Below are 26,997 nucleotides of genomic sequence, written 5' to 3' on the forward strand. Positions count from 1 at the left end.
CCAGGGCTGATCTCCTTCAGAATGGACTGGTTGGATCTCCTTGCAGTCCAGGGGACTCTCAAGAGTCTTCTCCAACACCACAGTTCAAAAGCATCAATTCTTCGGCGCTCAGCCTTCTTCACAGTCCAACTCTCACATCCGTACATGACCACAGGAAAAACCACAGCCTTGACTAGACGGACCTTTGTTGGCAAAGTAATGTCTATGCTTTTCAATATGCTATCTAGATTGGTCATAACTTTCCTTCCAAGGAGTAAGCGTCTTTTAATTTCATGGCTGTAGTCACCATCTGCAGTGATTTTGGAGCCCAGAAAAATAAAGTCTGACACTGTTTCCACTGTTTCCCCATCTATTTCCCATGAAGTGATGGGACCGGATGCCATGATCTTCGTTTTCTGAATGTTGAGCTTTAAGCCAACTTTTTCACTCTCCACTTTTACTTTCATCAAGAGGCTTTTGAGTTCCTCTTCACTTTCTGCCATAAGGGTGGTGTCATCTGCATATCTGAGGTTATTGATATTTCTCCCGGCAATCTTGATTCCAGCTTGTGTTTCTTCCAGTCCAGCGTTTCTCATGATGTACTCTGCATATAAGTTAAATAAGCAGGGTGACAATATACAGCCTTGATGTACTCCTTTTCCTATTTGGAACCAGTCTGTTGTTCCATGTCCAGTTCTAACTGTTGCTTCCTGACCTGCATATAAACTTCTCAAGAGGCAGGTCAGGTGGTCTGTTATTCCCATCTCTTTCAGAATTTCCCACAGTTTATTGTGATCCACACAGTCAAAGGCTTTGGCATAGTCAATAAAGCAGAAATAGATGTTTTTCTGGAACTCTCTTCCTTTTTCCATGATCCAGCAGATGTTGGCAATTTGATCTCTGGTTCCTCTGCCTTTTCTAAAACCAGCTTGAACATCTGGAAGTTCACGGTTCACATATTGCTGAAGCCTGGCTTGGAGAATTTTGAGCATTACTTTACTAGCATGTGAGAGGAGTGCAATTGTGTGGTAGTTTGAGCATTCTTTGGCATTGCCTTTCTTTGGGATTGGAATGAAAACTGACCTTGTCCAGTCCTGTGGCCACTGCTAGTTTTCCAAATTTGCTGGCATATTGAGTGCAGCACTTTCACAGCATCATCTTTCAGGATTTGGAATAGCTCAACTGGAATTCCATCACCTCCACTAGCTTTGTTCGTAGTGATGCTTTCTAAGGCCCACTTGACTTCACATTCCAGGATGTCTGGCTCTAGGTCAGTGATCACACCATTGTGATTATCTGGGTCATGAAGATCTTTTTTGTACAGTTCTTCTGTGTATTCTTACATCTCTTCTTAATATCTTCTGCTTCTGTTAGGTCCATACCATTTCTGTCCTTTATCGAGCCCATATTTGCATGAAATGTTCCTTTGGTATCTCTGATTTTCTTGAAGAGATCTCTAGTCTTTCCCATTCTGTTGTTTTCCTCTATTTCTTTGCATTGATCGCTGAAGAAGGCTTTCTTATCTCTTCTTGCTATTCTTTGGAACTCTGCATTCAGATGGAAGACAAAATATACACATTCAAACGTATCAGTTTTATGTAGTTTATACCCTGTCTTCCAAACTTTTGCCAAAATGATCATTAAAAAAAAAAAAAAACAACCACTATATCATGGTATTCTCCTGCTTAAAAACCTCAGGTTACTACCACCATCTATAAGATACCTCCCAGACTCCTGGGTTAATCCTCTCATTCTGAGGCCCCTGCCTCTTGACCTCATGTCATGTCACCCAGGCACTTTTTGCCCCAAAGCACAGGGCTCACAAACCCTCTCAGCTGTCTTCCTTTGCCTTTGCTTATCCCTCCCTCCCTCTTCTTTTTGTCTGGAAGAAGTCGCCCCAAACTGTCCCCTCCTCTGAGAAAGCTTTTCTCCCCTCAGCACTCTACCGATCTCTGCATGACTACATGTGACACTCCGTGTTGTGGTCATCTTTCTGTCTGTCTTTTCTGTTTTCCTTCCGCATTAGATTAGTTTCCTGGAACCATCATAGTCCTGGTTCCCAGAACAGTGCCCAGTATATTCAAACTTCTATCAGCTAAATAAACGAGTGAAGAAACAGAAGGGAAAATAATGCAACATGGGACCACAGAATTAATAAGCAGTGGAATGTACGAAGTAGGGTTATAGTGTCATTTTAAATTATCATCTACAAATACATAAAACCTTTCATCAGAGTATGCACTGCTATATTCCTGCCCATAATCTGAAGTATATGGCCTATGCTATCTTTTTAGAGAGTGGTTTGGTTCTCATCATGGTTGAATTGGCCCTTAATTCTAGTGTAAAAAGACCAGTTTATAGCCATGAATTTTTCAGAGCTTTAACTTTTTCAACTAGGAAATACATAAAATTTTCTTTGCTTCCAGCGTTGGCTGAAAATATAGTTATTTTAATATCCAAGTTAACAGGGAGAGCTAACACATGTACACAGATTTCAAGAAGTTTTATATATATACATACAATTTCATGAAATTACAATACAATGAAACACTAAATTATCATGATTAAAATATAACTTTCCATTGACTTAGAAGACTTTTCAGATCCTCCAATGCCCGACAGTTATCAAAACAAACATGAAATAGCAATGTGCTCTGCAGGACAAAGTGCTGAATAGCCGAGAGGGCTCATTATTAGAAGAACATTCACGTTCATGTCACTCCCTGCATCGGGCATGGTATGTGGCCAGTGAAGGCATCACACAGCTTTGGCTATATCTCACGGTTCTTCCTGAATACCTGACATGCCAGACTGTTTGATTTTGGAGAAGGTCTTCCACCTCCAAAAAATGACTATGATTTGATAAAGCAACCAGCTCTGTGTACATTTTTTTTGTAAACAAAATGGACTTTGATTTATTTCAAGTAGCTTTTAAAAACCTTTTATTTATACAGTAGGACTCAATTTCTATTCATATGCATTTTATGAGCCCAAAACTGCCATCATGAATCTATATTAAAATGCTGGAATCTGGTTTAAAAAAAAAAAGTTCTAATACACTCCCTAATAAGGCTTTTGAGGGTAGAATTTAAGATAAGATCTAATTCTTCCTATCCAGCTGACCAGCATAAATAACTCTTTTTAAAAGTGTTTCTGCTTTGAACTTATAAAGCTAAAAATCACTTAACCCCAAGTCCATACAAGGCTTGGAATGTTGTCTTAAGTTACTTTCCAGTGCCACTAGAAAGCATATTTTAAATGCTGATTTACCTCTTCATGGCCTCTCTTCTCCTAAGAAGAAAATGGAAAGAAGGAAGAACGTAAGGGAGGAAAGGAGAGAGGGAGGGAGTAAAGGAGGGAGGAAGGAAAGAAAAAAGGGTGGGGTGGGAAAGAGGGAGAAAGAAGAAAACTTTCATTTTTCACTAGGAAAAGAATCAAGTCCTTTTTTAAAGATTGATTTTTGCATTCTAGGGGTGCCTCTCCAAAATTTCTGCAATTTAATGTTCATTTGAAGGGTCAGCATTGTTTTTGCTCCTGGGAAGTGAGGCATGAAATAAACATAAAGTATTCTCATTATGCTGTTGCCAGACAGAATCCTCTATATTGTGTGAAATGTTTCCTAAGAGAATTCAAGGAGGCAATATCTGGATCCTCAGCTATCACTACTCTTATATTTAGTTATCAGAGCTGCAGCTGTAAGATATTAAATAAATCACTCAAGGCACATTGCCTCATCTTAACAAGCAGATGCTAAATGACAATGTGACCAGAGGGAGCCAGGCTCTCAACCTCATGTACAGTGTCCATGGCAGCCCAACTGCTGTGCTCACTGTTTTTCATTATAGATGATAATTTAAAATGTTGAGTCTGTTAGGCAGTGTCTAAAACAAAGTTAAAGATGTCTATCAGACTGAGCTTTTGGAAAAGAATTTCAGTATTACAGTCCAGAAAGATACAAAAGTGTCCCTGTATATACTATCTCAGCAAGCAGACACCTCTTGAATACTGACTCTAGCAGCCACTGGATAAGGGCTTGCTTAAATTTTAAAGTTTACAAGCATTGTAATTTGACCCCAACTCTGTGAAGGAAGAAAATACTTCATTTTGGATCCTATAATATCTATGGTCTTAGTTTTATATATGAGGAAATGAAAACCTACAGAAACTAACGGACTTAACCAGAGTGAAGCGGTTAGTACTCAGCAGAGCCAAAATTTCAAAGTCAAGTCCTCTCGGCCTTATTTTGCTGCTTTTTCCCACCACACTGCCCCGAGGAAGTGAAAGGCGACTCCATTTTTATCCAGCAGGGCTGTACCTCAGAAACCTCCCATTTACAAAATAAAACTGAGTTCTTCAGAGAGGAGGATACAAGGAGCCGAGTAGAGATTCTAGAGAGAGCAGTTCCTGGAGCGCTGAATGAGCCAATAGGTTCTGTTTAGCTAGTTACCAGAGAAATACTTTCTCAGAAAGATTTTATGTCAAGTTGTCCTTGACCAAACACTTTGATCTGCGACGGAGTTGATGTTGCCAATTAACAATGGCAGATTGACCTCCCTAGTTTATTCCACACCCTTCTGGGAATTCCATTAATAAAATAACAAAGGAAAAAAATTGGGGGGGAGGTGAATTTTTAAAGATATAAACATTCTCGGGAAATGAAAAGAGGCTGAAAGAATTTTAAGGAACTCTGATAGAAAAAGCCTACCGTGCCTTGCACAGTCTGTAAGTAAGGATGTTAACAACCTGCTGTTGAGGACCCAGAAGGAAATCGAGGATGTCAGGAGAGAAAATATATATGGCCTCAGAGAATACCTAAATCCTCAAGACCAGACTGTGGGGACAAGTCAGGACTCACGTCCTCTTCTTCCTGTGATGCCCCCTCAAGCTGTTGTCCACATGCAAACACATTTTCATCCAGGAACACCAGTGTATTCTGCTCTAGCCACTTAATGTAAACTTCAAAATGTGTTTCCAAATGCCTGACATAATTTTCATATTATCCTTTGAAATGGCAGCCTAGAATTCCAAAGAGTGACTTGTCACAATTTATTCAATCATTTCCTACTTTTTTTTGGTTGTTTTGTTGTTTTTGCTAATTATAAAATGAGCACTTTTGATCAATATTTTATTGACTTATTTAATGCTATTAAGTGTGGTTAGAAATAGTAATGTTGCATTTCTTTAAAATATATATAAATTCTCAAAGACAATAGAATGTAAGAGGGCATAAAATATCCTCAAAATTGGAGGCTGGAAAGGAAGTTATTTCCCAGGATGGCTGCAGAAGGGGACATCAATAGGAAGAGAACTGATCTGTCTTTCAGAAGGAGTAGGCTCAGGATGGCAAGGGTCCAGTTCAGCCAAGAGGGAGTCTATTAATTTCCTACTGCTGCCTAGCAAAATACAAGAAACTGGGTGGCTTAACACACCAGAAATCTACTCTCTCACAGTTCTGGAGACTAGAAGTCAGAAATCAAGGGGTCAGCAGGGCCAATTCTTTCTGGCAGCTCTGCAAGAGAATCCATTCCACACCTCTCTCCTGGCTTCTGGAGCCCTTGGCATTCCTCGGTATGTAGCTGTGTCACTTCCATATCCACCTCTGTCTTCACGTGACATTTTCCCGCGTCTCTGTGTCCCTGTGTCTTCATATGGCCTTCTTATAAGGACACCAGCCATTGGATTTCGGGCCCACCCTAATGCAGTATGCCTGTGTCTTAACTTGTTAATATCTGTGTGTGCATGCTCAGTTGCTCAATCATATCTGACTCTTTACGACCTTGTGAACTATAGCCCGCCAGGCTCCTCTGTCCGTAGGATTCTCCAGGCAAGAATACTGGAGTGAGTTGCCATTTCCTGCTCCGGGGGATCTTCTCCACCCAGGGGTTGAACCCACATCTTCTGTGTCTCCTGTATTGGCAGGTGGATTCTTTACCACTGAGCTACCTGGGAAGCCCCTGATAACATCTGCAATGACTCTGTTTTCAAATATGGTCACATCCCCAAGTATCAGGGTTAGGAATTCAGCATCTCTCTCTGTTTTTTTGAGGGGAGGGTGTGTCACAATTCGATCCATAGTAAAGAGACTGAGGCTTGAGCCTGGAAACAGAGGTTGGAAATGGGGTTCCTGGAGTCTCCTCTCTGCTGCCAACTCAGGAGACCAGAGGGCTCTTCTCTCAGAGCATTAACTGGGAGAACCTGTAACTGAAATTAGAAGTCTGTGGAATGACTGACTAGACCCCATGAGGCCTCCCCATACCCCACACCCCTCCCCACTCCCGCCCTACTTTGCACTCAAGATGCCAGAGGCCAGATAGCCCCAGAGGCAGAAAGGTGGGATTCCTCTTCAGGGAAGGAGAACAGCTGCAGAGAGAAGACCTGTATGTACTTGCACTTGGGATTCCCTCAGTGAGAGTTTTGGCTCCCTGCAGAACGCCCTTAAGATGAAGCCCCACCACCACCACCCCCCAACAACCACAGCCTCTCTGCTCCCCCGCCCCACTTTACTCACTGTCCAGAACAAGTCTTTCAGTGCTGCATGCTTAAATATCTGCTAACAGATTAGGGCCACAGCATGTTTGAAAAGAGCTTCCAATGTGAAGGAATGGAAGTGAATCAAAACACTGAATGAAAAAGGATTTCAGAGCATACAGGAGATGCAAAAAACAAAAGACAACTTCAGAAAGCCTCTCCTATCATCAAAAAGACAAATATGTTATAAATTAGGACCTAATGCCTGATGTTTTCCTTCTCCAGTACTTTCTAGTTGCTATGTCATGATTTTCTCCTCCTCTGGGACCTCCTATCCTGGGCTCTCCTGACTCCGCCCCACTGCCAGTGGCCTCCACTCAGACCTTGTCAGGCTCACAGCCCCTCCCCACTATCACCCTCTAGATTCCATCATCATAACACCAGGCTTATCTTCCAAGGGGAAATCTGACTGTGGGCCCTTCAGATCCTCCCTTCCCATCAGAGAAGAAAAAATCCAAGCTGGCACATTGGCCTGCCCATGCTCACCTCCTCGCCCTCCACCCTGAGCCTTCTGCTCTTGACACACCCACCACTGTTGTTGTTGATCAGTCACCAAGTTGTGTCCGACTCTTCGTGACTCCACGGCCTGCAGCACGCCAGGTTTCCCTGTCCCTCACCATCTCCTGGAGTTTGTCCAAGTTAATGCTCATTCAATCAGGGATGCCACCCAACTCTGTCACCCTCTTCTCCTTCTGCCTTCAATCTTTCCCAGCATCAGGGTCTTTTCCAATGAGTTGGCCCTTTGCATCAGGTGGCCAAAGTATTGGAGCTTCAGCATCAGTCCCTCCAAAGAGTATTCAGGGTTGATTTCCTTTAAGATCAACTGGCTTGATCTCCTTCCTGTCCAGGGGACTCTCAAGAGTCTTCTCTAGCACCACAGTTCGAAAGCATCAATTCTTCTTTATTGTCCAGCTCTCACATCCATACATGACTACTGGAAAAACCATAACCTTGACTGTATGGACCTTTGTTGGCAAACTGATGTCTTTGCTTTTTTACTCCCCTACTCATAGTCCAAGCCCATATCTTTGCTCACACAGCTGCCTCTGCCAGGCCCACCCTTCCCTCTTCTCTCCAGCAAGTCCTTCTCTGACTGCAGGAATCTGCTCAGGTGACAAGCTTCCCCCAGGAGGTAGATATCCTGGTCTCCAGGGCCCACTGCATTTTCCGTTATTAGCACATTATTCTCGTTTGCATTCCCTGTGTCTGTTACTCAGCTGTAATGCCTTCGCACACTGCATGCCCCCAACCTCCGCCTTGCCCCAACTAGAGCAGCGGTCTCTGGTTGTGACTCAGCTGCCTGCCATGAGACCCCTGGGGGCTGCCCTCCATTGGCAACACAGCCAACATAGCAACAGGATGGGGAAGGAATGCGTTATTGCAAAGCTGTTAGGAAGATCTTGCGTTTCCCCAGCATCTCGTGCCTTCCGTGTTGCCTGACATAACCCACCATTCCTGAGCTGCCCTGTGGTGGGCTTTAGCATTTCCGTCTTTATTTCACGGCTGAGAAGCTAGGGAGGTTATACTTGCTGCTCACAATCGCCCCAATGAATTAGGGGGAGCTTCAGCAAATGAATGCCTCCCACCAGCAAAGGGAGGGCTAAGCCACAGAACCAGAAAATAACAGAAGAGGGAGAATGATTCTCCAAGTCCCTGACTTCACATGTCACCTGTGATCACACTATAGATGGTCTGAACAGCTGAAAAACCTAATATGACACGAGAAAGAGAGCAACAGAGACATACAGAGAAGAAAGAGGCAGAGGGAAAAGAGAAAAGATGAACAACAAAGGCTGAACGCTTTTATAAATCCCCCTCCTTACTTGTAGTGAAACCTGCTGCTCCTTATCCTCCACACTATTTTCATGGTGATCACCCTGGGCTTTTAGGTTTGACTGTGAAAGTATTAATAACTCCACTGTTCTACATTTCTAAGGCATTTGGTCTTACAAAGTGACTTTCTTTTTTGGAGTAAATGCAATTGATGATAGTTAATATCAACCTTTCCAAGAGTCTGAACCAAGGGAGACGGGATTTGTGGAAATGCTTTTGGAAAAGTAAACTTTGCATGCTAAAGCCCTCCATACATATGAGCTGTTATTCTTGTTATTAGCATTAATAGCATCTCTAAGCCTCAGTAGCCTCGGTTGGAACTTTGGATAAAAAAATAGCGAACTGCGGGTCTCACCAAGATGTAGTGAAGCTATAACAATAACATTTCCTGGACACTTCTTGTGTGCCAGACACTAGACTGACTTTCCAAGTCTGATTAAATTTTCTTAGCAAAATCAAGGATGGGGAAGGAATGCATTATCACAAAGCTGCTATGAAGATTTTGCATGCCTAATATAACCCACCACTCCTGAGCTGCCCTGTGGGAAACTTTAGCATTTCTGATCAAGATTGATTTAACTTTCTTAGGTATATCAAGACAGATTCTACTACCATCCCCCTTTTCAGATGTGAAAACTGAAGCTAGAAAGTTCCTATGACATGCCTAAGAGTACACAGATATTAGGTAACAGAGCTTAGATTTTTTATTTCAGCCTTCAAATCTGGGCTCATGGTTGATAGAACCTTGTTGCCACCTGAGAGGCTGTGTATGCAGGCATCAATGTACAGACCTCAGGTCCTTACTGAATCACCTGAAATGGAAGCAACACTATCGTCATACTGAAATGCCTGCCTAGAAGCAAACTTGCAAATCATCTGTAGGGGAGTGAAACCCTGAAAGTTCCCTTGTGACCTGACTTGATGGTGGCAGAGCTAGGTTTAGAAACCAAGACTTTGACCTTCGGTGTAGGGTTTGCCCTGATATACTCTGCTACTGCTGCTACTGCTAAGTCACTTCAGTCGTGTCCGACTCTGTGTGACCCCATAGACGGCAGCCCACCAGGCTCCCCCATCCCTGGGATTCTCCAGGCAAGAGCACTGGAGTGGGTTGCCATTTCCTTCTCCATGCATGAAAGTGAAAAGTGAAAGTGAAGTCACTCAGTCGTGTCCGACTCTTAGCGACCCCATGGACTGCAGCCCACCAGGCTCCTCCGTCCATGGGATTTTCCAGGCAAGAGCACTGGAGTGGGTTGCCATTTCCTTCTCCATGCATGAAAGTGAAAAGTGAAAGTGAAGTCACTCAGTCGTGTCCGACTCTTAGCGACCCCATGGACTGCAGCCCACCAGGCTCCTCCGTCCATGGGATTTTCCAGGCAAGAGTACTGGAGTGGGGTGCCATTGCCTTCTCCGATATACTCCGCTACCTACATATAAAATTTGAAGCATATTATCGCCAAGTTTTCAAAGCTGTCCTGAAGGAACAAAGTTTAAAAAGCATATCTGTCTGAGTAGTGATGCAGATTTCAAACACACAGCAAGCAGATGGAAGCAAGGAGTTTGTTTTAAAGGACAGCATGGTGAACCAAGATGTCTCTAAGAACAGGGGAAATGGAATGAAAAGTCAGCAAGCAAGGTAGAAAAGACAGCCCTGAGAGGGCCTGAGAAACTGAACACAAAATCTGAAGGAAGATAAATGGATAATTTAACAGCCGTTCAGTTTTTAAGAAAGACAAAGAACAAGCTACATTGCATCAGAAAAGGCCTAGAAATGATGATGGATGGGGCCCTTCAAATGAGTGGTGAACACAACAGAATCACAGTCGCCTGCACAATTCCCAGCTGAGGGCAGATTTGAGGAACTAAATAAGGATATGAGACTGATACGGATTGAAGAGTTTTTCAAAATCCATTTAATGGCCAGGCAGAGGACATTGATTGCTTTTCAGAGGAAATGTTTAGAATCAATGAGTAGTCGGCCCTTATCGGAATGTGGATGGGGGAGAGGGACGGAGGCTTACACACAACATTAGCATGCTGTGCATTAAGGTACTGAGATAATTGTTGAATTATGGTAGCAAAGCACTAAATTATTTTGATCTTTATGAAATAAGTATTTCTCTTTTTTATCCTGTACTCGTGAGCTTTATGAACAATGAAATGACTTGCTAGTGAGTAATTCTAATGCATGATCAAAGGTTGCTAATTCTATTATCAGTGCATGTTAAACTTTTAAATAAGATATTTTAGTGTTAAATAGTTGATACATGCCCAGTGAACAAAATTCACAAAAGGCACAAAAATATTAGAGAGATGAGGTACTGCCTCATACTTCTGTCCCCCAGTCACCTAGGTCTTCTCCCTCAGGGCAACCACTGTTACCCAATTTCATCCAAAGATAATCTATGTAGAAGCAGAAATATAGTGTTTTTCTAGCTTTTTATTTTATTCAGATATAGTTGGTGTATAATACACATATGGATATACACACACACATGTATATGTGTGTATATATCTATATATACACATATATGAATGTCTATCCTGCTCCAATATTATTTTTTTACACTTAATATATGTTTGAGATTACTCCTTTTTCATGTTCAGACAGCAGCTATCTCATTAGTTTTGATGGCTGCAGAATATCAGATTTTAAAGATGTAAAATGAATTATTTAATCAATAACTATTATTTCTGAACATTGATGTTGTTTCTAATGATTTGCTATTGTTAACAGAGTGCTATAAATATCCTTGTAAATGCATCATCTTCATAATTTATTTGTAAAATAAATACCTAGACTGGACACTTGGCATATGGGCATTTGGAATTTTGATAGATATTGCCAACTTTCTCTCTGTGGAGTTGGAACCAATTTATATTTCCACCAGCGATGGCTGAGGTGCCTCTTCCTCTGTACTCTTACCAATACAAGCTATTATCAAACTTCTTGAATGTTGCCAATATGATCGTGCAAAATCTATCTCATTATAGTTTTAATGTGTATTTTCCATACCATAAATGAGTTTGATCATATTTTTAGTATAGATTTATTTACTTACGAGTAATTGTATTTTTTTCTATAAACTCTCCACATTTTGCCCTTTTTTTATTGGGCTGGTGGTCTTTTCTTATTTATTTGTAGGAGCTCACTGTATATTAAAGAAATAGACTTTTATCTGTAGCAAAAGTGGCAATTCCACTCCCCCCCCAGGTTGTCATTTATCTTTTCACTTTTCACTCTGTTTATGCTATACAGAAATACATTGATTTTATGTAGTCAAACTCGTCTCCTATGACTTCTGGATTTTATCATACAGATCATGACTTTCCCATTCCAAAATTAGAAATTCTTTAAATTCTCAGAACTTCTTTCAGTACCTTATGGTTTCATTTTTTATATTATATCTGTGACTCATCTGGTTTTACTTTATTGTGTTGGATACAAAGTTTGTAGATGGCTACCCAGTTTTCCCATGAGTTTTTTCCTAATCTTTTTCCCTATGATTTAAAAGGTCACCTTCATCATATACCAAATTCCCTTAAACAATTCTAGTTTAACTCTTTCTATTCCGTTCTATTACTCCCTCTGCCTAGTCATGCTGTTTTAATTAATATTGCTTTAGATAACATATATATGTGTGTATATATATATATACATAATATTTTATTTATTTATTTTTGGCTGTGCTGGCTCTTCACTGCGGGGCTACTCTCTCGTTGTCTTGTGAGGGCTTCTTACCGCCCTGGCTTCTCCTGCCGTGAAGCACGGGCTCTCGGGAACGAGGGCTTCAGAGCCGTGGCAAGTGGGCTCAGCAGTTGCAGCTCCCGGGCTCTAGAGCACAGACTCAGTAGCTGTAGCTTATCAGCTTAGTTGCTCTTTGGCATGTGGGATCCTCCTGGACCAGGGATCGAACCCATGTTTCTCTCATTGGCAGACGGATTCTCCATCACTGAGTCACTGAGGAAGTCCCTAGAATATATTTTAATGATAAGCCTAGTTTCACCTTCCCCATTACTCTTTCAGTAGTTTCTAAGTATTCTTGCTTATTTTTCCATAGAAGGTCTGTAATTTAGTTCAAAAACAAATCTAGTTTGTCTCTTTATTGGGATAAATGATCAAGGTTAAATCAAGGTTAAACAGCTGAAGGTTAAATGAATGCAAAACTTCCCAACATTGAGATGAAAAATGGTGCCTATTAGGAAGTTTTTGTTCATAATATTCTAATATTCTCTTCTTTAAACTGAACTTTAAAATTTACTTTAAAAATATTTAGAGTATTTGTCCTGCTGTTCCCACACATAAAAACTTTCCCCATATCTTAGTTTTGGGGAGAGTTAGCAATATAATACAGAGAAGGCAATGGCACCCCACTCCAGTACTCTTGCCTGGAAGATCCCATGGGCAGAGGAACCTGGTGGGCTGCAGTCCATGGGGTCACTAAAGAGTCAGACACAACTGAGCAACTTCACTTGCACTTTTCACTTTCATCTATCGGAGAAGGAAATGGCAACCCACTCCAGTGTTCTTGCCTGGAGAATCCCAGGGATGGGAGAGCCTGGTGGGTTGCAGTCCATGGGGTCGTACAGAGTCAGACACGACTGAAGTGACTTAGCAGCAGCAGCAGCAGCAGCAATATAGTAAAGAAGCCACAGTAGCGTCTCTTCCCTCAGATCTTAAAGCTGACCCTTTCTATGGACAAAATGCCAGCTAATGATACACGCAGTGGAATGTTTAAAATATCCTTTGTCTTCTTATTCTTTCTCCCCCAAATCTTTATTTATTATGCTGTATAATTAAGAAAAAGTAGTTTCTCTTGCCATATGGAAAGAGACCACTAAAATAATAGAGGATTTTTGTCTCCGAGGATGTTCATCTAAAGACAAGCATCCCTCATGGATACTTTGGTTCTGATTCTCTATTGTTCTAGGGCAGTGGGATGCACAGGCTTTGATGGCTCCCTCCCTGTCTCAGATCTGAGTCCTGGTTGGTGCTGACATGAGGACCACCTTTAAACTCACAAGAAATGCTCAGGCATCATGAGATTTGCCTGGCACTCACCAAGCAGTTCATTAGTACAAATATCAGGTAAAAAACAGAAGAGCAAGTGTTCATAGGGTATTATAGAATCCATTCTTGGAGGTACCTTGATAGTTTACTCAGAACACCACTCACACCAAGAGCGAGGAACTCCACATTTTTACAACCCTCTCTGACTCAATGGACATAAATTTGAGCAAACTCCAGGAGATAGTGGAAGACAGGGAAGCCTGGCATGCTTCAGTCCATGGGGTCACCAAGAGCTGGACACCGCTGAGCAAGTGAACAGCAACAACCCTCTCCCACACAGGCACCCTAGCTGTTATGTTTGGAGAACCTTGAGCCCAAGCTTGTGAGAAGTATACAGAAAGTACATAGTAAACACATGCTTGCAGCTCAACAAACTAAAATTTTTAAATGGTTCTTTTTACACATTGAAATTTGCAAAAACAATAGATGATATATATGTCTGTGGCATCTCGAGTGGCATAGTTTTACCGGGAAATACTTCGGTGAATGCAGAGGTAGATTGTTACCATGTGGCTGTGTTTTACTTACATGTTCCAACCACTTACATGAGGCCCCATTCATCAAAGCCTATGGCTTCTGGGTCAGCAGCTTATTCCTTCCAAGTCCAGATGTTGCCTACACAATGAACATGATTGATTAGCTACCAACGTGCTCTGAAAACCCGACCAACAGGGTAACGTAGGACAGTCTCCTAGAGGGGCTCATTATAGTAGAAGAAGCGGTCCTCCTTGCTCCTGTGCACAGGAGCCTCTTCAGGCTTGCCTGTGATTTACTACTTCAAATCCTCATTTTATTTTCCCAGGGTAAGCTCGAGTAGACGGGTCATAGATAAAAGACTCACTGTCTACACCTAATGCTTGGGAAGTGGTGCTTTTTCATTCCTTAGTGAGGCCTCCTCCCTCCTGTGACTTTGTCCCCAAACAGTGCTGAGGACACTGGAGCTGAAAAGTTACCCCATGGCCCAGACGCTGCGGCCACGTGTGAGACGCAGGCGCCACCAGCGTCCTAGTTGAGATCCCTCAGGGGAGACTCCATAGGCTCTGTCTTCAGCCTGCAGCATTCCAGCTCTGCTGTACACTTACCCATGGAAACACTGACCCTTTTAAATCGATTTTCCCCAATCTCAGGTTCCTTATCTGTCAAAACAGGGCCAACATCACCCGTCTCTGCATTGCTGCGAGGTTTAATGAGCTCACGTCTGGAGGGGCCCTAGGATGGCACCTGAACACAGGACACATTCAGTACTCAGAAGCTATTAGTCCACTTTGGCCAAATGTGTTTTACTGTCTGTCACTGAGAGCAAGTGTGTGGCCTCGGAATAGACCCAGCCCCGTTTCATTCAGCTGAACACTGTTTATAAAAGTGTAACATGTTCCATTTGCCACAGGCCCCACCTCTCCCAGCTGTATCCCCCAGCCTATTTCATTCATTAACTTTACTGGCCTGGCTGGGTAGACATTGAGTTTAAGATGCAGGGACAGCAGAGCCTAGTGGGCTGCGGTCTATGGGGTCACACAGAGTCGGACACGACTGAAGTGACTTAGCAGCAGCAGCAGCCCTATATTGTGGAAATAACAATGCTATTAATCCAAGGAGACTAAATTCCTGCCTCATTAATTCCTAATGTTAATGTAATTTATAAATATAAATTTTCCACAAAGGAATCCCTTGAACATATAAATAAAATAAAAGTGAAACAAGTAACCTCTGAGAGATTAAGAACATGGAAAGAGAAAGAAAAGAGGGAGAGAAAATTGCAATAGAGTATTTTCTCTTCTACAGGCACTACTAATCTGCTTCAAACCTTGGAGAGAAAATGATCTCATTCTAAGTTATTACTCGGAGAAGGCGATGACACCCCACTCCAGTACTCTTGCCTGGAAAATCCCATGGACGGAGGAGCCTGGTAGGCTGCAGTCCATGGGGTCTCGAAGAGTTGGACACGACTGAGTGACTTCACTTTCATGCATTAGAGAAGGAAATGGCAACCCACTCCAGTGTTGTTGCCTGGAGAATCCCAGGGACGGGGAAGCCTGGTGGGCTGCCGTCTACGGGGTCGCACAGAGTTGGACACAACTGAAGCGACTTAGCAGCAGCAGCAGCAGACCATGCCCTTAGGATTCCAAATATAGATCTGCCTCATTCTTACCCTGGATTCCAATGAACTTACTTGCCCCCCTCAAACCAAGTATTACATCTGTGGCTGTATCATCTTTACTTACAATTCCTATCTGAGTAACTCTCTCACATTATTTAGATTTTAAGTTCTCAAATATCACTAACAAAACAGAAAGCTCTGACAGTAATTTTTGGCACTTGCAAAAATCAGACACAGACAATCTGCTATTGCTGAATAGATCCTACAGCTGTTACTGCTGTAAGGAATCTGCCGAGTTAAGATCACATATAGAAAAAGAGTTTTCTCAGCTGGAAAAAGAATCTCACCTGATGTGATAAACGTGGAGTAATACTGAACTACCACTAAGGAGAAAGTAAAAACAGCTAGTTGCTGTTTTTCCTGTCTGAGTTCACTTGATCATTAGGAACAATCCAGGCTAAATGAATGCCAAGTCACCCCAGACCTCTGAGCGTTCCTTCCTTGCAAGGTGAAATCCCATAGCTCTGCTGACTCACCACTCGGAGAGTTGGCAGTCTCTGCTGGTGTCTTGAGTCTGCATAGCATGGGAGACTAAGACTCAGCAGCTTTTAAAACCTTTCAAAGAGTCTATTTGGCAGACTCTAGTGGTTCAAGGATAAGGGAGATAAGTGCTAACTGGTCCCTGACTCTAATGAACTTGGGTAGAGAAGGCTGACCCTTGAGTATTAGCAGCAACTTTTAAAAAATGTTTATTTATTTTTGGCTGTGCTGGGTCTTCATTGCTGTGTGCCAGCTTTTTCTAGTTGCAGAGAGTAGCGTCTACTCTCTAGTTGCCATGTGCAGGCTTCTCATTGCTGTGGTTTCTCTTGTGTAGCAGGGACTCTAGGCACATGGGCTTCAGTAGTTGCTGCACGTGGGCTCAGCAGTTGCAGCTCACCAACTCCAGAGCACAGGCTCAGTACTTGTGGCTCATGGGCTTAGTTGCCCTGCAGCATATGGGATCTTCCCTGACCAGGGATCGAACCAGTGTCTCTTGCATTGCAAGGTGGATTCTTAACCACCTGATCCTCCAGGGAAGCCCAGCAGCAACTTTTTATGTTGGGAAAATTGAGACTCCCTTATGGCAGCCACCAGTTCAAAGTCTAGTAGGGGATTTCAACCTCAAGTAGTTCCTGCAGGTGACAGAGAACAATAAGGGACAACGGCCAAAGACCCAGTGTTTGGAGCTCAGGGACTCCTTCAAATGAGTTTGAGCAGAAATGGGAATTTGCTGGTTTAAGCAGCCAGGAAACTTAGAGATACAGCTGACTGGGCGGCATGTGGACAGATCCAGAGGATTCAAAGGCCATCATAAGACAGATGCCCCCATTTCTCTGCCTCTAGCTAGGTATGTTTTGCCTTCATTCTCAGCCAAGCTTTCCTCACACGTCCTGGCAGCAATAAGGTCACATGTTCATTCTAGGTATTATCACACCAAGAGAAAGAAGGAAAAGAAAAGCTCATTTCCAGTAGTTCCAGGGGAAACCTTGCAAGACCTTTGATTTCCTTAGCTTGGATCCACATCTCTACGCCAATCACTGGTGTTGGTCAGGCCTGAATGATGTGCCCACTCAGAGCACATGGAGTGAACTGTTCCCTGAGGGAGGGTAAGAGGACAGTATCTAGCCTCTACTGCCTACTACAGTTCACTTATAACCCACTGCCAAAGAAACTTCTCTCACAACTCCTCAATGCAAAGATCAATGTGTCCAAGTATCAAGATGGCTAGAACCTTTTGACACATACACAGGTAGCCATAAAGTAGAGACCTACATCCTGACATCAATTCTCTCAATCAGGAATTGCATGTGGTACTAGTAACAGAGATCTGCAATCACAATTCAGTTCAGTTCACTCAGTCGTGTCTGACTCTTTGCGACCCCATGGACTGCATTACACCAGGCTTCCTGCCCATCACCAACTCCCAGAGCTTTCTCAAACTCATGTCCATTGAGTCGGTGATGCCATCCAACCATCTCATCCTCTGCCGTCCCCTTCTCCTCCTGCCCTCAATCTTTCCCAGCATCAGGGTCTTTTCCATTGAGTCAGTTCTTCCCATCAGGTGGCCAAAGTATTGGAGTTTCAGCTTCAGCATCAGGCCTTCCAATGAATACTCAGGACTGATTTCCTTTAGGATGGACTGGTTGGATCTCCTTGCAGTCCAAGGGACTCTCAAGAGTCTTCTCCAACACCACAGTTCAAAAGCATCAATTCTTTGGTGCTCAGCTTTCTTTATAGTCTAACTCTCACATCCATACATGACTACTGGAAAAACCATAGCTTTGACTAGACGGACCTTTGTGGGCAAAGTAATGTCTCTGCTTTTTAATATGCTGTCTAGGTTGGTCATGGCTTTTCTTCCAAGGAGCAAGCGTCTTTTAATTTCATGGCTGCAGTCACCATCTGAAATCACAATAGCTTCAACAAAATAGAAATTTACTTTTCTCTCTGATAATAATAATCCAAATAAGTCAATTCTAGGTTTCTATGATATGGCAGTTCCATAACAGTCAGAGACCCAGGCCCTGTTTATCTTCCCTTAGGACGTGGCTGCCATACTCAAGATTGCCTCATGGTCACAAGATGGCCACTGTAGCTCTAAACATCATGTTAATATTCCAGCAGCAAGAAGGAGAGAGGGGCAGGACATAGGATGCACCTCCCAAATGAATATACTCTCATTTAAGAGTCTTCTCAGAAGCTTTTTTTCTAAATTCTTCTTGCTCCTCCCTGGCCATTCCTAAGCTTTGCTGTTGTTACTTTTTAGTCGCTAAGTCATGTCTGACGCCTTTATGAGCCCGTGGACTGTAGCTGCCATGCTCCTCTGTCCCTGAGGTTTTCCAAGCAGGACTGCTGGAATGAGTTGCCCTTTCCTTCTTCAGGGAAGCTACCCAACCCAGGGATCAAACTCAAGTCTCCTATATTGGCCACAGATTCTTTACCACTGACCAACCAGGGAAGTCCCTAAGCTTAAGGGAGGCTAAAATGCTTACTGGAAAGGCAACTAGCAATCTCTGATAGAGATACCACAGCCCTGGTGGAGTAAATGACTCCCTCCCCAAATGGGAAAGAAGTCATAAGCCTTTTAAACTCCATCGTGTTCTAGCCTGGGGAAAACCCAGCAGTACATGGTGCCTGGAACAGGTACATGTGTGACATATATAAACGATTATTATTAATTTTCCAGCCTGAGCCAATTACACACTAAAGGTTTGTTTTAAAGGTAGTATATTTAATGTGAATGTCTACAAACATTTATCCAAGAAAGTCTTGGTTCACTTCTGTGTTCACCATTATTGTTTGATTATTTGTTTTTCGAAGCAAGTTTTAAAATCTGCTGGAAGCCTCCCGTGGTAGTTAATACATTATCTTAAGCAATTTAATGCAAATTAATTTTTACACAACCTTGAGTTTCAGAGGCCATTGAACTGGGGAGGGAAGGAGTGAGGTTTAGGAGGAATCTGTTTGCTGCCTCCCATCTGGACCCCACAGCAGACTCCATCTGCTCTCACATGTAGTACCTAACACTTCAGCTACTCCCTTGCCAAACACACCATGTGGAAGTTAGCTTATTTTTTTACTCAGAAAAATGGTAAAATGCACAAAAAAGTGTGCACTTCAGGTTTTCTAGAAGACTCAACGGGATTATTTTAGTGTTTGGTAATTCGGTTTTGTACTGCAATGCAAATTTTCCATTCAGCTTTATGGTTCTTTTTTTGTTTTATTTCTGGGTTTCATTACCTTTTAATGCCACAATTCTCCTTTTCTAGTAGGGTCTTGCAACACATTCATATCATATAGGAGCCACCGAAAGGTTCAGGGTAGAAAGCAGCAGGCTCAGGTGTATGGTTTTGATTGACCAGGATAGCTGCAATGGGAGTTCATTGGATGGGACTCAAGGGAAGCAGGGAGCCCAGGCAGGAGCTGAGGAGGTTATAGAAGTGGAGAAGGTGAGGGTCGCCTGAGCTTGGGCGATTGAAATGGCGCTAGACTGACACACGGGGGCACTTTGGAAGCAGGATTGAGAGGACTTGGTGATAGTTTGGATGCAGGGGAAGACAAAGATGTAATGGACGACCTGTAGATTGCTGGGCTGGGCAGTTGGGTGGAGATGCTAATACTTAATTCCCTGAGGGAGTAACCCTGACAGCAGAGGTGGGTTCACAGGAAGGCAATGAGTTGAGTTCAGGACAATTCACGATCTGGCCTTTACAACATGACGGAGGAGTAGAAGGCTGACAAGCCAAATGGGATTCTTAGCAACTACATCATTGCAACATGGCACGTAAAATTCAGGAATATGGCAGATGCAATCGGGACTAATCCTTACCTTTGAGAACCAGGAGAGATTAGCAGTTCAACAGTTCACTAATTGAAAAGTTGGGATTTGCTGCACAATTGGCCACTTCTCTCTGAAGTCACAAACCTTCAGTCGAAGCTTTCTTGTTTCTTAGAGATGCTCTTTATGCATGTGACTGGCCAGTCTTGAGAATTCTAAAGAATTTCAGGTCCTGCCACCACTCGCATGCATTTCTTGCTTCTCCTGTTGAAGGTTTGAGCAGAGATGACACCAGCTGGTCATGCCACCAATGACTTTCCATTTCAAAATGTCAACCCCCAAGTGGGCTTTTGGACATTTTCAATGAGGAAGTTAAATGATCATGGTTGTAAGCAATCACATCTTCATTACAAGGATATTGCCTCAAACAAGACATTTAAGAGGGGCTCCAAGTCTATTTTTAAATTTTACCCCCCCAAATCGGTGTTTTTAAAATATTTTAATTTCTCTTTTCTCTACCATGCCATCATATCTGTTAGTTTCTGATTATTTCTCTTGAGTAGGGTGGGGAATGGAGGAAATCAGAAAATACAGTTCTTATTGCCAACACCCTGGGAATATATGAGTCAACATTAGAAAGTAAAAACCATCTTCTCTGGCCTTTAAAAAAAATAAATATCCAGCTCAGATAATTGCCTCAAAGTTTTTTTAAAAGGTATTAATGATGTAGTTGGACATTTTCAGGTTCAAAGGAAGTCTTTGAACTGCCTTTAATTTGGTGGGGTTCCTCTCTGCCCCTTTTCAGCAAGAATGTAGGAGTAGGGACTTCTTCTAAGAGCACAGCTTTCTGTTGGCTTCCTCCCCTGAACTGCATCTGCCTCCATCGATCCAGCAGTTGAGTTCCGAGAAGTGACTGTGGTCGACTGAGAAGCACACACAGGCCAGATGATGGCAGATGTGGATCCTGGTGGCAGAGGGAAAGCAAGACCAAAATCTGCCTCCCAGCAGCTTAATGAGCTGGTATAAACACGGTCTTAGGAATGATGGCAGTAAGACAGAATACTGTATTCATTTCCCAAGGGGGTCATGCTGGGGTTGTTTTTATAGCAGGATTTTGTAGCAGGTCAAAACGTCCTGACCCTACTCATCCTGACCTTCCCCTGTCTTCCTGCCACTGCTCTGTGGGCAGGGTGGAGGAGGGCTGCTGTTCCCAGAGCTAGAGATCTAGAGATATAGGCCTTGTTTCCACTCTCCCTTGGAGCTCATGGGCTGGGACCCAAGACAGAGTTGTTTAAAACCAATATTAGCAACTTCCACTGCTGGACCATAGTAATAGGGGGGATAAAACACCAAAAAAAAAAAAAAACAACCCAGAAAAATACACAAAACAAGTTTCAGACAGTGGACCACAGCCACATAATACAGATTCATGAGAAGGGGGAGCAAATGAAATGGGCCTGCCGGGTGTCCCAGCTTACTCCCTGTGGGGAGTGACCAGGCCACAGCACAGGGAGGGGCACCCAGGCAGAGTCAGGGGTCTCCCTGAGATAAGGAGGCAGAATCAAGAGTCGAGGGAGGCCAAGGAGGTGAGTGTTCTGGGAGAAGTGGCAGAGAAGAGACGGCTGCGTGAGGCAGCTCCAGAGATCTGCAGTGGCCCCTTGAGTCTTCGTGCTGTTCACTCCCTGCACGTGAGGAAACCACTGAGGCTGGAAAGATCTAGCAAAAAGGAGCAAGCAGAGTAATCCTCAGAGTTCACATGGGCAGGGAAGTAGTCCATGCTTCCACCACCCAGAATTTTAGAGAAAAACCTTGAAATATATGATGTTCTGGGCACAGTTCTCAGAAGATTACTGTCTTAGTAATGGGGCCAAATTAGCCCTAGACTAAAGTTTGCTCCAGATCCACCAAGGGAAGCTTAAAGACAAGCCTCAAAGGATCATGTTATTTCTAAGTAACCTAAATGCTTTCCCCAATAAAACTGCTGCTGCTGCTGCTGCTAAGTCGCTTCAGTCGTGTCCGACTCTGTGTGACCCCATAGACAGCAGCTCACCAGGCTCCCCCGTCCCTGGGATTCTCCAGGCAAGAACACTGGAGTGGGGTGCCATTTCCTTCTCCAATGCATGAAAGTGAAAAGTGAAAGGGAAGTTGCTCAACTGCGTCTGACTCTTAGCGACCCCACGGACTGCAGCCTACCAGGCTCCTCCATCCATGGGATTTTCCAGGCAAGAGTACTGGAGTGGGTTGCCATTGCCTTCTCCGCAATAAAACTGAGCAATGTTTAAAGTAATGAAAAAAAAAAAATCCAGCACACATCCCCTGAAGAACAGAATGGCTACCCATTCCAGGATTCTTGCCTGGAGAATTCCATGGACAGAAGAACCTGGCGGACTACAGTCCATGGGGTCACAAAGAGTTAGACATGACTGAGAGACTAACATTTTCACTTTTTTTAATATATGTACATAATATACATACTTATACTGACATAGGCATAAAATGTTTCTTGAAGGATACCCAAGAAACTGGTAATATCAGTTGCCTCTAGGAACAGAAACGAAATCTCTGGGACAGGGGGTGAAGGGAGATGTTTAACACTATACATATTGGACCCTTTGTATTCACTAGACTACATGTCTAGTGACTGTATGACTTATTCATAAAATATAGAATAAAATGTATGTGCTGGTCACAAGTGGGCTCACAAGTGGAGCCTGACTGGAATCAGGAAGGACGTGAGGCCCCTCAGCCACCCGGATGCCCAGATGCCTCGGGCTGTGTCCCCAGGGTGTATTGGGTCCTGTCAGTGATGGGCCACCAACAGGGTGGGGGAGCTGAAGTGGGCTTGGGAGCCCCCAGGATATCCAATAAGCCCAAGTTGGGTTCTGAGGTCAGTAAATCAACCCTAACCTACACCTGGAGGTGCACAGGAGTCACTGGTTTACTGCTCAGTTCAGTTCAGTTCAGTCGCTCAGTCGTGTCCAACTCTTTTCGACCCCATAAACTGCAGCATGCCGGGCCTCCCTGTCCATCACAAACTCCCGGAGTCCACCCAAACCCATGTCCATTGAGTTGGTGATGCCATCCAACCATCTCATCCTCAGTCATCCCCTTCTCCTCCTGCCCTCAATCTTTCCCAGCATCAGGGTCTTTTCCAATGAGTTAGCTCTTCGCATCAGGTGACCAAAGGATTGGAGTTTCAGCTTCAGCATCAGTCCTTTCAATGAACACCCAGGACTGATCTCCTTTAGGATGGACTGGTTGGATCTCCTTGCTCAGTAGATTTGGGTTTAAAGGGAGAGCGCCCCGAGGACTAGAACTGTTAGGTTGGTTACAGGGATACACAGCTCAGTAGAAAGGATGACATTCTAAAATCAGGATGAAGAGGAAATTGGACACACCCACCCAGGGAGGTCATGAGTTTACTACCTCTGGACATGTCTAAACACTGAAAGGTCACACCAAGGGGATGTCACAGGAGGGACTCAGCATCCCACAGTGGATGACACCACGCACATAACGTTTAGTATCCCTCTGTGTGTATATGGAGAGTGAGCAGAAGGGTGACATATCCCTTTTCTCTTTTGCTAAGAGAAGAGTTAGTCAAACAAGACAGATAACCAGTAACATTTGCACAGAATTTATCGGGTATCACTCGCTGATGAGAAGTTCGTAGGAATACCTGTATCTTTCTAAATACTGGGAGCAATTCTCTTGCCGATGGTACGTTGCAGGTAATCACCGTAAACCTCGGAATTTAAATTTGTGGATCATGCCTTGCCTTCCTAATATTCTAATAGTTCCATATTCTCCCAGCTAAGTGCATTTCTGTGTAACAAATTTATAGTGTAAGAATTATTCTTTAAGATGAAGTTCTTTGCCTAGAACCAGCACCTGACTAGAAGAAAATGATATTCCAGTATGGCAATTCTGTATTTAAGGAGTAAGTATGAAATTCATTAAGTATGAAATAAAGAGAAAAAGGAATACTGAGAAATATGTACCACCCCCTCAAAAAATTTTATATTCAACACAAAGAAAGCAAGACAGAGAACAAAGAGCTAGATAAAAGAAAGCAATCTGTTTGGGGCTAAGCCAAATAAATTTAAATAGTTTTAGAAATAAATTGGTGGAGTAATTCGAATCATGGGCAGGTGCTATGAATGTAATTTAGTAAATGCTCGAGAATCTGCCAAGGAAGAGAAAAATGTGTTGCTTTTGAGATCATTTCCCAGCAGCTTCATAAAAGAAAACTGATTACAGGAATTTAATAAGTAAAACAGAGCCAGAACTATAGTAATCAAATGAGTTTTTAATTACATTTCATGCAGAAAAAAAATTCCAATTTGTGCTCCTGGGATTAAAAAAAAAGTTTAGAGAAATGCTTTTGTAGCAGGAAAATAACATAAACACTAATTTCCATAGGAATTATAGTGGTCGGTTTAATTAAAAGGCTTGATCAGAGCAAAAAGGAGCCAGTGCCAAACTATACTAAAAGCCATGGCATTTGTCGCCCCCTCTCACACTATTGTCTAAATAAAATCTCTGCACTGAGCAGAAAACAGGCACCTGCATTTTTCTCATGATGTAAAGGGGATTTTGATTACTGCCTGAATTATCATGTTGCTGTGATTTATTATCATATGGAATAATGAATACATCCAATTTCATAGTAGACGTCATTGCTTGGTGTGATAAATATCACGATAATATGCTCTGTTTGGGGGACATGAATGTGAAGGGGCTCCACCTGGGCCAGGGTGGAGTGCTCGCTGCTCAGCAGGCTCCCTGATTATTTCTGGACTTCCAGCCCTGGCTTAACTTCCATCTAGTCACATCACACTTGTATCTCTGAAACTCCCCAGAGTGGAATGGTATTTAGGGAATGCTTCTGGTCTTCCTAACACACTGCAGTCATGATCAGGGTAGTCCATCCTCAACAGAAACAGCTCTTCTTCCTATTGGAGGACTTCACTCTGGGGCACCTGCCAACCACCGGTGAGGCTTGAAGGCTTTTCGGAAGGTGTCCTACAATGGCGGCGGTTTAGTCACATGGTCACACTTTGTCCCCCTTGTGATGAATGGGACGCACCTGCAGGGTGTCTCCATGGGACTCCGGGTATAATCTGTGGCCACAGAACACTGACCAAGGCATTTCCAGGGGCTAAGCCTCACAGCTCCATGATCCTTGTTTTATTCATTGCTATGTCCCAGTAGAGCAGTGATCCAAGATTTGTGAGGCTGGAAGTTTGTAGTGTTTGGGAATAGGGGACCATTGGGTTTTTTTTAAATGATACAAAATTAAGTGCAAAACAGATATTTAGAAGGGTCTCCTGCAAGTGAGGAGGCTGGATCCTGACCTTTCTTAGCCTTGGGGTCGGTCAGCCTGTGGCCACACCCTACCTTTTCTCTCCCTCATTTCTTCCCCACCCCTCCATCTGTCCCTCTCTTCCACACCCCTTTTTCTTTTCTCTCGTGTCTATTTCCATGCATGTTCTCGTGTCGATCTGTACACTGAGCACAGTTCCCCGATCCTGTGCTTTAAAAAATGAGCTCCTCTCATTTCAGAACTTTACCTGCCTTTCTCATTCAGGTGACTCCACCCAGAATCATCTATGGTGGAGCAAATGATAGGTTTATTTTTGTAAAAATTTCACTTCCTGGTCTATTGAGATCTGGAGCCTGCCTTAGCAGGCAAAGACACACATATTAGTAGACTTGTGTGAGCTGAATATTTTGTTTCCTATTTGATGTGAATTTAAAACAGGATCATAATCAAATTGGCTGGCACCCCCTGGAGCAGCACAGAGACATCTGTCTTATTTTTTCATTTTCTCTATAAGCTCTATTAATACAACACAGTGATGTTAAGTGCATATTTGCTTCTTGTAAATAGCTCATGTTTACCAAAATAATCATCATTTTCATTTCTTACAGCCCATTTCCATTCTCCTCACAAGTGAAAGCTAGAAAATCATGATCATGATTGGTTCCTCTCTCCCCTACCTGCTTTTGTTTTATTGTAGGCATTGGTGAAGGTCAATGTGAAACTGAAGCCAATGATGGATTCCGTGGCCACCAACAGAAGTAAGTGGGAAGAGTTGCACCAGAAAAGGCTGCTCGTCTCCGCGGCTGCCTCTGCCCCCTCTGCCAACGTCATGGCGACCCGGGATGACAGAAACTAACCCTTCAGGCCAGCCGCTGATGCAAGATGACTGCGCCCTGGAGAACCGGCTTCGGTCCCACACACCATTCTTTTGTTCCTTTAAGCTCAACAGACATAAAACCTCAGGGATGTGCTGAGAAGCGTGCCTGGACTTTTACCTTTAAGTGTGGTGTCAGCAAAAAGGACAGAGGAGGAAGTGGGGCAACAAGCACACCCCAGGACCCTCACTTTTCCCTGATGAGCACGAAGATTCTGGGCTGAGACGAAGATTCTGGGCAGAGGGCAGCTGTGGGTCCAGGACCTGAGGATGGTTGGCCCTGCTCACTCAGAGCTGAGGGAACGCTGAACAGTGAAGGCGTCATTAGCGCTGCTTCATTTTGCATACGGCTATTCTGTTTGTTACAAGCCAAACAATGCCTGCCTTTGCTTCCTCTCCCAAGCTCCCTTTTGTGCCAGACTGTCCTTAGAATCTCAATTTGTATTCTGTGAAGATATCTTATTTTTAATCCTAAAGCTTCTTAATGATAGATCAGAGCCTTCAGAATTGCCTACCTAAAAGAGACACGTATATTATCCTTACAAAAACCAGCCATTCCCAGTTTCCCCTAAAAACGTCCATAGTAGGAAGACAGCAAATGTGTTTGTCTGATTGGTGTTTACACAAGATTCGTAACACTGCATTGGGATTGTGGTCCCCTTTTTCAGTTTTTAGATTCAACCTTCAATGTAGATCAAGTCTTCTCCTAGCAGGATTGATAGACTTTAATTAAAAGTCAGGATGAAAGAAAATCTATAGGTGGATTTACCATGAGTGACATGGGAACATTCAGAACTATTTCCAACAGTGAGACATTTCACAGGACACAGCAGAGCCATGGAGAATAATCACTGACAACTTGAGTTCTAGTGATGAGTTTCAGCATGAAGTTTAAGGTTACTGCCAGTGCCAACTGAAAGCCAAATGGAGGGCTCCCCAATTTTGGATTTTCCTTAAGTATAAAATATAATGC

At 43.2% G+C, this 26,997-nt stretch overlaps 1 protein-coding gene across 1 annotated transcript in view; it reads left to right on the forward strand.

The window, feature by feature from the left end:
* PDE11A (phosphodiesterase 11A) overlaps positions 1–26,715 on the forward strand; it is a 419,647-nt gene extending 392,932 nt beyond the window's left edge. The window contains exon 20 of the mRNA XM_055572117.1: positions 25,848–26,715. Coding sequence (XP_055428092.1) covers positions 25,848–26,006 — 159 coding nt within the window. The 3' untranslated portion in view covers positions 26,007–26,715. The remainder of the gene's footprint in view (positions 1–25,847) is intronic.
* Positions 26,716–26,997: the final 282 nt, after the last annotated feature.

Source organism: Bubalus kerabau, chromosome 3 (assembly GCF_029407905.1).
Source record: "Bubalus kerabau isolate K-KA32 ecotype Philippines breed swamp buffalo chromosome 3, PCC_UOA_SB_1v2, whole genome shotgun sequence".
Taxonomy (NCBI): Eukaryota; Metazoa; Chordata; class Mammalia; order Artiodactyla; family Bovidae; genus Bubalus; species Bubalus kerabau.